Source organism: Venturia canescens, chromosome 8, assembly GCF_019457755.1.
Source record: "Venturia canescens isolate UGA chromosome 8, ASM1945775v1, whole genome shotgun sequence".
NCBI classification, from domain to species: Eukaryota; Metazoa; Arthropoda; class Insecta; order Hymenoptera; family Ichneumonidae; genus Venturia; species Venturia canescens.
Genome location: NC_057428.1, coordinates 12,202,555 through 12,214,765, shown reverse-complemented (window position 1 = coordinate 12,214,765; position 12,211 = coordinate 12,202,555). Strand labels below are relative to the sequence as shown.

General features: G+C 37.6%; 2 protein-coding genes across 9 annotated transcripts in view; both read right to left on the bottom strand.

Annotated features, from left to right (window-relative positions):
* Sap47 (Synapse-associated protein 47kD) overlaps positions 1–5,339 on the bottom strand; it is a 35,256-nt gene extending 29,917 nt beyond the window's left edge. For 7 of the 8 annotated variants that reach the window (XM_043425576.1, XM_043425581.1, XM_043425577.1 and 4 more), the window contains exon 1: positions 4,693–5,205. In XM_043425576.1, the coding sequence (XP_043281511.1) occupies positions 4,693–4,829 (137 nt within the window). In that variant the 5' untranslated portion in view covers positions 4,830–5,205. The other variant, XM_043425575.1, reaches the window with a different exon arrangement.
* Positions 5,340–6,856: 1,517 nt separating this feature from the next.
* LOC122414716 (mitochondrial pyruvate carrier 4-like) lies at positions 6,857–11,846 on the bottom strand. Its single transcript, XM_043426266.1, has 4 exons — positions 11,549–11,846; positions 10,809–10,849; positions 9,731–9,927; positions 6,857–9,372 (listed from the first exon to the last, which is right to left on the bottom strand). The coding sequence occupies exons 1-4, from the start codon at positions 11,631–11,633 to the stop codon at positions 9,309–9,311; spliced, it is 387 nt and encodes a 128-aa protein (XP_043282201.1). The 5' UTR covers positions 11,634–11,846; the 3' UTR covers positions 6,857–9,308.
* Positions 11,847–12,211: the final 365 nt, after the last annotated feature.

The following is a 12,211-nucleotide window of genomic DNA, read 5'->3' as shown; positions in this document are numbered from 1 at the left end:
AAAAATCAGATTTTTCTGCAGATTTTTAAATAGTGGCCATGATCTCATTAATGGGGCGCAATACTGACTCGCATCTCCGTCCTATAGAACGGTCACAACTTTCTTCGGGCATCCCGACATCAGTGGGAATAATGATAATCACTGAGGACCAAAAAGTGACGATGAAAAAAAAAAATTTTCGACGATTTTAGATAAAATTTCGAATTTTTTGACGGGAAGGAACTTTTCGGTGCCAAGCTTCGCGTGGTACGATCGCGTTAGACTTGAAGTTGGTTCCAAAAACCATTTCGTACGCACTCGAAGTGACTTTTTTCTGTTTATTCAGTCTAAAAATTTTTTTTTCAGTAGTATTGACTCTGCTTGAAAATTCATTGGACCAACACTTTTTTACAGTTTTGTTTTAGTTTTTTTCATTTGGAAAACGTTTTCATTGAGATTCTGAAGATCGAAGTGTGCCGAGTTAGCTTTGCTCTCGTTCAAAAATTCCTTAAAAAAAGCTCAGCACAAAATGTCATTTGAAAATTCAAGCTAAAATGTGAGGAAATAAATTTTTCAATTTTTCGTTATACGAACTTCAGTTTCACTTCGGATTCTTGCTACCTCGGAATGCGTGTGGATTTTCTTTTCAATTTTTATTTCACAGATCGTACGAGGGGTAATCACGAGGCTGAAGTTTGCAACGTTGGAGTCCAACGAAATGATGTAAAAAAATTCTCGAAAAATTTCAGTAATTCTCCAATAATTTCGTTTCCTGTCTAATTTCCAATTCGTAGTTTTTCAAGCTGCACTGATATTTTGTGAAATAAAAAATTGGTGAATTAAAAATGTTTTTTCCCCCATTTCGTTGGACTCCAACGTTGCAAACTTCAGCATTGTGGGTAATCGCAATGAGAAAGAAGGTAATTTTTGCGCGGGCTCTTTCAGTCCTGCTTAATATCTAGGACCTTCGGTAACGAATACATTAAAGTTTACGGCCTCATGTTCTTCGTAGTACTCGCGTACTTAAAATTCTGCATCTCTCGGTCTCGAGGAAGTTAATTAAGGCGTGGCCCCGGGCAAAGTTGCTTCGTTCTCTTCAAATTTCGACCAGAAAACAGGCGAAAATGATTTTGAAGTTTTGTCTTTTGTCTCGCAACGACTTTCGGACAAGCTTTTCTGGGATTTCATTTCCGGGATTTTCATTGCTCGGAAATGACCAAATATCGATAAAAAAACGAATCGACGTGATTTCGGAACCGCACGATGCTGAAGTTTCCAACGTTGGAGCTCAACGAAATGATCTAAAAAACTGTCCAATAATTCCAGCAATTCTCCAATTTATTTCCAGTCGAATTTGTACTTTGTATTTTTTCAATCTACACAATTATGATTCGTGAAATAAAAAACTGATGGATAAATCATTTTATTTTCATTCATTTCGTTGGACTCCAACGTTGGAAACTTCAGCGTCGTGGAACCGCCTCCCCGTAGAATTTTCCCTTCGATTATCTCCTTTCTGAAAATTCTTTGGAAAAAAACAATCCTGTGTAAACAAATGACGAAAGTGCATTTCTGGACACGGTCGAAAAAAAAAATCGTGAAAAAGACAACGAACGAACGCTGTCGAGGGGAAAAGGTCGGGCAAGCCGAGATGAGAGTCTCGCTGATTCGCTGGCACGTGGAAAAACAGTGGCCCCTGCCCTGCCTGCGCTCCCCGAACGATCGATCGGCCGAGGGTCTAGACTCGTTTTTGTTTTTTACCTCAATCCTCGCGAGCAAGTATCGTATCTACTTTTACGATGGGAGCACAACTTTTTTTTCGTTGAGTGCTCCGCACGCGTTTTCCAGGCACGCGTTACTCGAAATCCGATTCGAGCGGTTCTCTTGAAGCTTTTTACGGTTGAAACCTCGCCGAATTTCCAATACTTCTGTCCTCCGTTTTCCGTTTGAAAAATTGTGTGTGTTTTCAACTTTGTGAATCGAGGAAGCAAGCTTTGCAAAAGAATTCACTCGATGTTGGAAAGCTCGAGTTCGTTCGATCGACGCGACAAAGATCCTCAAATTTCCTCCGATATATTTCAGACTCGGGACGAAATTCGGAGATTTCACGAACCGGAGAATTGGGACGACGCTGAAGTTTCCAACGTTGGAGTCCAACGAAATGAATGAAAATAAAATGATTTATCCATCAGTTTTTTATTTCACGAATCATAATTGTGTAGATTGAAAAAATACAAAGTACAAATTCGACTGGAAATAAATTGGAGAATTGCTGGAATTATTGGACAGTTTTTTAGATCATTTCGTTGAGCTCCAACGTTGGAAACTTCAGCATCGTGAATTGGGCGAAAAAAAGCGAAGGAAATTCCCGTGCAAATTTTCAGCATGGAAAAATTTCATTTTGCCGTATCTCTCAGTTTATGAACTGTTTTTTTTCAACCGATAAGATCCATTCCGATAATGACCTTATCGGGAATCCGCGTCGAAATCTGTTGCGATGAAGGTCACGGATCGTCTCATTTCCGAGAGATTTAAATAAATCGCAAAATTCGTGTACGGCGAATGTTCCTACAATCCGCTTGACAGGAGTTCCATATCGGAGATAAAAATCATGAAAATCTCAAATGTACGAAATATCACTGCTGAGCAATCGCGATTCGGTGGAACGGGCGACTCCGAACGGAATATTTGGCAAAGGAAATAAAATACTTCTCTCGCATTAAAAGACAAAAAAAATTATCATTATTATTGAGTGAAACGAAAAAAGTCCGCACCGAGCACTGCCGAGTCGACCCGAAGCATGCGCATGTGTTTTTTCGAAAAAAAAAAATAATTAGAAAAACAATTTTGACGATTGTTCGAAAGTATATTAATTATTTGACAAGTAAAAAAGAATTGAGATAATTATCTCACTTTTCCAGGTGGTTTTTTATATTTTGAAAAAAAGCGTGAAAAATATGCGAGTGGATATTTGGAAATGAAAGCGAAAAAAAAAAAAATTTTTAATATGCTAAACGAAGCGAATAATCTGCACCATTTTATTTGAGTTTATTTTCGCAACAACACATTTTCACCTCACGAGTGTAAAGGGGCCTGTTAGGCTGAAAGCATTTTCTCAAACGCTTCACGAAGTACTGATGGAAGTGAAAAATTGAAAAAGGGCGAGGGTCGGAGTTGAGCCAATTTGGGAAGGAAAGTCCAACGCGAAAGTACGTGACCTAGCACAGTTTTCAGAACACGTCGTCAAATGATGTTTCGTAAATTTGAAGATCCGCAGGGAAAAACAAGTACGAAGCGCTTTTATCGGTGCTGTACGCGGAGAGGACGGAATAGGACGAAAAAGAATAATAAAGGGGTGAGAAAATACGACTCGGCTCGTTTTGTCTCGGGCGGGCCTGTATAACGCCGTGGCACGTATGTTCTTATACTTATATACATTTATCGGGTACATTCGTGGATCCGTAAAGACTTATTGATCACCAGACGATGTCACGAGGTCCCACGAGGAGGTTTAGTGCGCTCGCGAACTAAAGTATTGCTTTTCACTTGTATGCACCGAGCATACACACATAGCTACGAATATAGATATAGAGAGGAATATTTTTAAGATATGAATGAAAAAAAAACGAGCGAAAATGCTTGCCGATAAGAGTTCAGTGATATCGGAATAGCTGGAACGTCAAACATAAAAATTTCCTTCATTTTTGACTGTGCGCGATTAAAAACAGGGTTTTTTGTTTCTGTTCTCGTCTGCTTGGAATTTGTTGGAGTTTCGTATTTTTAGGTTAGGTAACGAACGTTTCTCCTCCGATCAATTCGTATCGCATGCTTTTTACGAATTACACTTGACTCGTACGATCGCATTTTTTACGAGAAATTGCTCAACTTTATGAGGGATTCCCCATACGTGACATAATGGACGTTATACATATATGTATAGTGACAGTTTACGCGACGAGGTTTACGAGCTTATCCAGCGCGACATCGGAATGAATCGATACAAGGAAACGTGAGCTGAAAGCATCGAGAACGTCTTTATCTATCATCCGCGATGTTTTTGCTGTAACGATCCAATTTTCGCGGTCTCAGAACGCTCAATTATTGACTTTTTTTATCACTGCACACTGTTTTACTACCGCATAAGCTCGACCGATCAGCGGCTCCAAATCTAAAACGTCGAAAAAAAAAGTCTGAAATTCTATTGAAAAATGTTCGTTGACTTTTATATTTGACAACGAACAAACTCTTCCCCTCGAAAATCCATCGATGGACACTTTGAAACATTGTAGCATTCGAAAGTTGAGAAAACCATTTAACCAAGTTCAAAAAATAATGGTGATTCCCGTAATTTTTCTAAAATCAATACTGCTGCGGATAGAAAATGAATTTGTAATCGTGAAAGGAGAACAGGAACATCGAAAAAATCATTCATCTATGCCGAAATCAGGAAAATAATGTTTTCCTATTTTTCATCACCACTTTTAGTACAAGAAAAATCGATAAACGTCAAAAAAAAATTTCAACACAGAAAGAACGCACTAATTTCATGAGGAAACTGTGTAGGTAATGGAATTTCATATCCGTTAAGTTTCCTCGATTTTTTCAACGACGCAGATTACGTTGTTTTATCTATGTATGCACAAACACGCACCGACATACACGCAAGACACAGTTATATTATAAATATATATAAGTAAATATGCTCTGGAATACCTGCTGTCCTTTTTTTCAAGATCGAGTTCGCCCTCGGCACCGGGGGACAAGACTTTTTCGTCGGCTGGTAATTCGGTACCGTCCTCGCCCTTCTTGCCCATCCAAGTGGACATTTGATTCGTTAAGCCGGAAAACATCGTGGTCTTGATAGTGTCTTCGATCTTGCGGTTCAACTAACGGCCCACTTTTTTATTTATTCTCTATGTGAAGAAAATATCGTTTCTTTTTTTTATAGAACGCACTGGAAATCGATATAATCCTCTTTCTCTCTTCTCACTGAACTTGTTATATATATTTGCCCCCTTTTCACGTTTGCCAAAGATTTACCAGCAGCAAAAAGTCAAACCTCAATTGTCTGACAAGTTTATCTTAACATTTATATCATCTACCATATATACATGTATATATATTTTATTTCTACATATACATATATATATATATATATATTTGTTCCTTTCTATGACTCTCTGTGACTAATTACAACGGGAGCGGACGAAAAAAAATTCAGTCTGTACTCACGGCTCCAGCAGACCACGGACTGCGTATGAAAAGCGCGTTCTCTCGCTCGTGTCAGACGTGCGAACCAACGATCTCGGCACACACTACGTAGTTGCGCAACTCGTACGACGTTTCTACGACCGTACGGTAGCGCCGCCACGTGGCCGTATGGTCAACTAAACTTTGTGTCAACTCGATTACAAATGGCTCGAGGTGCTTTTTTGCCTTTTTTCTCTTCTCGGGATGTCAATAACGTACTAATTTCAGGAAATTGTTGAATGTTTGTACGAACTAATCAGTGAGATGATAACGAGCGGACGCTCGAGCATATTTTTCGTGAAGAATCTACGTTGATTCCGCAATTTATAAGTTTTTTGATTGCGCGATTTCCAGGCGAGGATGAGAAGCGGAGAATTCTGATCAATCAGCTGTTTTTTGCCGCTAGGGTCACATCGAGGTCACGTTTTTTTCGTGCTTTACGCGCAAGCGAATTCTGCGATAGTGACATATTTGATTGGGAGATCTAAAAATAGATTCAGGAATGCTCGAGACGTATATTCGTCTTCGATTATTCATGAATAAATTTGAATGATAACCTAAAAGTTTTTCTTTTTGCATTTTCACTGGTAATGCATCTCTAAAATATTATGAAGACAAAATTTATAAGTGAAGAGTATCGACCTGCTACGTTCCAGCTAACCCTTCATTTTATAAAAAACAAAGCAACTAAAAATTTCAATTAATTCAGTGTCTTTATAACGCACTCCCTTCGACACTGTCTTAGAAAATACTTGAAGACTAATCCAAATGAATATTTCCATTTTGTCAAATATTCGTTATAGCACTGACTGAGGTAGATGTAACAAAATGAAATTATTTTGGTAAAATCACTATTTTTTCAAAACCACTCGAACTATAAAAGATTTGAAGAACGATGTAATTTCAAAAAATGATCAAGGAGTAAAAAATGAAAGCCCTACAACGTTACCTTTATTCACATAATTGTTGGAATGCTATTTTTCTATTGTCAGATAAATTTTTATCAAGATTTCTATGAGACATTGAAGATTGAATTTGTTCATCGTTGTTTCGAAGATCATAACGTGGCTATCTGATTGATATTTTTAAACAAAAATTGTTATTTAATTAGATAAATGTTACACTGTACAGAGTTTTTCTTTCCTTCGCTATATACTCGCATAATTATCGGTAATGCACGAAACTCTTTGTGGAACTTTGAGAAAAGATTCACACCGTCGCATAATAAGCTCGATTGAATTTTTCTAAACAATTTTGTTGACAAATTTTCTCAAATACTCTTAATGAAGGGTTCATTTATACATTCAAAGAGGCAATATTTGTTCGTATCGTCCAAATATCTAATAAAATAACCAGAAAAAATAATTCCATCAAATTCGAGAAAAAATGGTAACAATTATGATGTTGTTGTTAAAATTCAAGAACGATGAAAAACCTACTGCAATAGTGTTTCAAAGTACGAAGTATTAAAAACCGTAGAAATAAAGGAAATTTTCGTTCGTCCCAAATTGAAAACTCCATAAATAATTGTCAGAATGCGACAAGCCTTGCAGCTTCTTCGCGGTTATTTATTTTGGTATTTAACACTCGAGCGGGAGACAGAAGCAAGAAAATACATGAAGCACGATAAATGAAAAATGTTCGCACCTTTATTTCGCGTTGTTTCGCATCAACAAGATTACAACGTACGACTGAGTACAGAATTTCAATAATTATATAAGGTAACAACGCTTTGAGCTCTTTTCTCGTTTTCGAGAATTTCAAAGTACACGCGGTGTAACGATAAAAATAGGTTGATTCGAAAGTGGTGCACACGCTGCAATCAGTTAAATCACGAAATTATCAAGAGAAAAGTTTTTCGACGATTTTTTCCTGGGGTGCACGGTGAGCCACTTGCGGTGTCACGATGAGGAAAGGGGGCGTGGCGAGCGTAGCGCGACAGCGTTTTCGACCTACTATGCGTGCAGTCAGACCAGAGGCGTGGTTATCCCTCTGCGAGTTCTTTTCACTACCCATTCATCGTAATTATTGAATTATCTCATGAACAATGCATCACAGAAAAAAATCGCTAAGGACTTTTCTCGTCGTAATTTCAGGATCTACCTTAACTGTAGGCATGACTCAGTTATTTTTCGGTGTATATAATCTACTTTGGTGACACGAATCAACCGTCGAAGCTCGAACGTGGATCAGCCGTTCCGATCGTTGCACTTGGCGAGAAAAAATTCGAGAATCATTTTTGAATTTTTTACTTCGGGATGACATTTCTTCGGGACTTTCAATTTAATGGGATGATACGGAAACGTCGAGACCCATGTTCGGCGTCCAGGGCTGAACCTGTGTGTGTGTGTGTGTCTGTTGAACATTTTGGCTTAGAGGTAGAAGTTTCTGTCCAGAGGACCAGGAGATACAATTATTTGGTTCGCTCTTAATGATACATTTTGTTTGAGCTCCTCTATTTTCTAATTTCGTATTTTTACAACGAAGAAGTATCGTTTGTGAAATTTTTCGACCAAATGACAAGAAAAGTTGAAATATTTTCATGGGCCCTTATTTGAGCGCACCGCGGTGACGATTTTTCTCCTTATGAAACTAGCTTCTCTCTGTATCACAGTTTGGCACATGAAATCGCGATCGCTCGTCTCTCATCGAACGGCTTGAACCCAAAGGTCGTTTATTGATCGATACGACTGTAAACTCATCAACGAGAAATGAAAAATTCATTCGAAAGAATGAAAAAAAAAATTTGACGATCGATCCCGATTTTACAAGTTCGAACATTGTTGGAAAATGAATACCAAAATAATTTTTCTTTCGATCTTTCATTACTAGTGTGAGCTTGACTTTCCGCTTCTATTATCAATTTTGTATTAGAAAATGGTGTCTTTTTTCACAAAATTCTTTGATTGCGGAGGAAATCTTGAAACAGTCGAAGCTCAAATTTCATTAAAGAAATAAAAATCGACAACTAAAAATAAGAATTTGAGAAATACTTGATTAACGTTTAAAATGAGATTATCTGAACTGGATTTTCGATTTTTGGGTCGATTCTCAGTCCCCACTAGAACTGAAAATCTTTTTGCCGTCCATGGCGCTACTTCATTATAAATTAATCAGATCGTTACTGATAAATAACCTAAAACCCGTTCTCGTATAATCGAATACACGAATTTGAAATAAACTACAAAAATATTTGATTGTACAATGTGCAACTCCCATCAAACCTGAGAATAACCGAAAGACCGGCAAAAGGTTTGTTCAACTTGGATCGTGATATTCGTGACAAGAAAAATTGTGACTCGAGAAACGAACCAGCGTCTCTCTCGTCGTGAACATCATTTAACAACATTGTTTTGTGCTATCTTTCGTTTTCCCTAGTGGACGACTGCAATAGGATGAAAAATATTATCATTCAAATCTAATGAAATATTTGACATTTGAAAATCCGAAAAACAGACCAATCTGCGATTTTATTAGAATTATTCATTTTCGATATTCTCAGAGTACACACTTCCCTTGAACTTGGGACGAAAATATCCCAGAATATTGAATGGTAGCCATGGGAGCATAAACGAATACAGAAACTTGAGAAAAATTCTGCACCATTCTCATTAGTTCTGTTCTTGCGTTCATTCAGCCCGCAAATAATTTATTGAAGAATGTTAATTACGACACGTTCCAAAAAAAAACAATAAATTTTCGCAATTTTTCATTTGTTGGCTCAGTTTTTCTCGGGTATTCCCGACCCTGCGTGTACTTTGAGAGTCAATCATGCTCGCGGAGTCTTTTACCAAGGAACTTTTGTATTTTCAATCAAATGCTCGATTTTCATAATTGGAAAAAGTATGAAAATGAACAGCGAATAGGACTGTTTTGTCGGATTTGAAAAAAAGTCTCCACAAGAGAGTTCAACAGCGATCAGTGATCCAGAGTTATTGGAGATGATCTCTCAACAATTCGTTTTTGTTTAAAATTAGGAATCGAGTAGTTTCTCATATCCTCCATTTTATCGTTTAGATAAATATTTTTCCTCGTATTGGTATTAGCTATCTAGGAATGTTTGAGCTGTCGTCCGGTCGTCAGTGATCCTTCAACGTTGTCGTTCCAGCTGCGGCTTCTTGAGCTTGCACTTCTCTTTGATATCTGAAAAGTAAAAGGAAGATACACAAATGCTTAATAGTCAAAATACCAAATTAAATGATGTCATTAAGTCGTTTCTCGAAAAATCGTAAAATAAAAAACAATTTGGCATTTTTTAAGGTCAATCGTTACCGGAAAATGTAGTTTTTCAGAAGGAAAAAACAAGCAAGAAGAGAAAATGAAAAAAAAAATTCTGCTTAAATTGAGAAAAATTGAAAATGCAATCATCTGTTACAACTGATCCGTATTACTTTGCTGGTAACAAGAAAAAAATGAAGAAAAAAATTCACTCGTCTTCAGTTGTTATAATCTGATTTAAAATTCTTTTATCAAACTATTATTCAGCGATTCAAGGACTCACTTGATAGCTCTGGCGACTTGGTACAATGCCGTGAATGCCACGAATAGGTTAACGCTGAAAAGACTCCAGTTTTTGGGAGTGATAGCTAGAGAGTATCGTGTCCAAATAACTCCTGTTAATCCAAGAGCTCCTGATTGACTGATGGATATTTTGCTAGCCGGTCTCTGGAGATCGCCCAATCCAGCGATCACTAGCCCCTAAGCAGGAAGTACGTCAACTTTTTTTAACATTGATTATGTAAAATATTTTTTTTTTAAAGGAATATTCTCTGAAATTTTAACAATTAATGAAAAATCTTCGTTGTAATGAAAAATTCGTATAAGAATTTTCACTTGAATAATAATTTATCATATTTTACATCAAGAATAAAAATGCCTTGCGAATTCGAGTTTTTTCAAAAATTCTGATTAAACTCTGAACTGTTTCGAGTGCTGCATGACTCAACAATTGCTTTCCTAGGTCACTCGCGTCATTAAGAGAATTCGACGTATGCGTTTATCGTTCGTATCGTGCGTTAACGTCGTGTCGCAACGTAGAGTCCACAGGATGAGAAAAAAACGGTGTTAATTATATTTTTCTGAAGGAAATTGAGGAAAAAATGTATCGCCAAAAAGTGAAGAGAAAATAATTGCTTTTGCTTCGTTTTGTTAAAACAGATGGTTAGAAATTTTGTAAAAACTGGGCATTTGTAGGAATTCGTGTTGAAACCTAGAGATAAAAATAATGGAATAAATATGGAAGAAAAATTGTATGTGATTAAGCAACAATGGTTAGGTTTTAACACATCGACGACAAATCAAAGCTTCAACACGAAGAGGCGATAATATACCGATTGACTGCACGCTGTTTCAACAGCGAGCAGTAAACAGTTTTTTTTGCACAGATTCACTACGAATCGATTAGATAACTGACAGTTCTATATCGCCTTTGACGTTGAATTATTATCTATCATTGCGAGGACATTGTAACTGATGGTTGAAAGATATATTTGCATAAAATATAGACCATGAGGAAAAGAGAGGGAGGGGGGGAGGGAGTGGAAAGAAGAGAAAGCGTGGGGGTGCAATAGCGTGCTTACCCATTTGAAAGCAGGTGCCCAGAAAAATATCGTCTGCGGACCTGAAAAACAACAATGTCTAATAATCCTCACATCGATAAAGCCACGATTTCGAAACACAAAGGAAAGAAAATTACTTCGTTTTCGATTCTCTTCATTGGAATTGATTTTTTTGAGCATGTTCACCCACTGAAAATTGACATTTGATTCCCCGAGTTTTGTGCGCACTTGAGAAATCGTATTTCGCAGATTTTATTTGACCCTGACCCGTATGCGTTTGCCAAGTTTTACTAACATGCTCGCGAAATTATTATGCACGAATAAAAAAACTTAGGAGCGAACAGAAAGATCAATGATACAAATTCCGTAACCAACTTGTTTGTAATTATGGAAACAATGACAGCGATTAAGGAGGCAGTATTAATGATAAATAGAAAAATGACAAAACATTGATTGTTATTATGAAGTAGATATATGCAAATTCAAGTGTTTTTTACAAAAATTAAATGATCGTGATAACCGTGGTTCCACAGTTCCCACTACGAAATTCCATCTTTTTGCCATTTACGAATAATACGTGAACGATTTCTGTTGCATTCGGTACGTTGTCATTGTCACTCAGAATTTTTCTCTAGCGTAGGAAGAAAGCAGCCCGATATCATGATATCAAAGTAGATGGCAAGAAAAAAAGGAGAATAGCTTCTACTTGGATAGGGAGAATGTAAGTTTATCTACGTGTGAATGTTTCTTTTATATCTTACCTGCTGGATGATTCCACAGAGGCTGCAGTTTTTGAGGCACGAACTTTCCAATGGCCTTCATCGAATTCCTGTACACCAACGACATAATGCTTTTTCACAGTTAACTTCCGGCTTGATCGTGAAAAAGAATGAATTATTTTGAGTTATTTTATAATAAAAAATAACACGTGGTTCACTTTTAGTCTTGACAGTACGGAAATATAGACGTCCAGAACGGCGAAACAAAAAATAATGAGGACACGAGGCACGTCAACGTCCCGCGCGACACTGGCAACGCATGAGCAGCGAGCAGCAAATTCCCCTTCTCCCTTCCACTTGTATATCATGCGCTCTCTCTCATTCCCGATTCTTTCTACCCCGCGCACCCGATTTGTACACAACACCACATTGCCCTGGAATAATTCCCCCTCTTTTCTCCTTTTCGACGTATTCCCTCTCCTTCGTAACTGCACGACGACGATACATATACCATCAGCTGGCCTACGGCCTACGGTGCAACATCCGACGAAATGTACTATCTAGGCCACATCCACGATCCCGAGGTTAAGAGGAAATAAGTGTCGCGAGGGTTGCGCGACACATGCGTTAAGGTTACGAAGGACCATGTCGACTTTATTTTTAAAGCAACGAAACGGAAAAATTTCTCTGAAAAAACGATTTCTC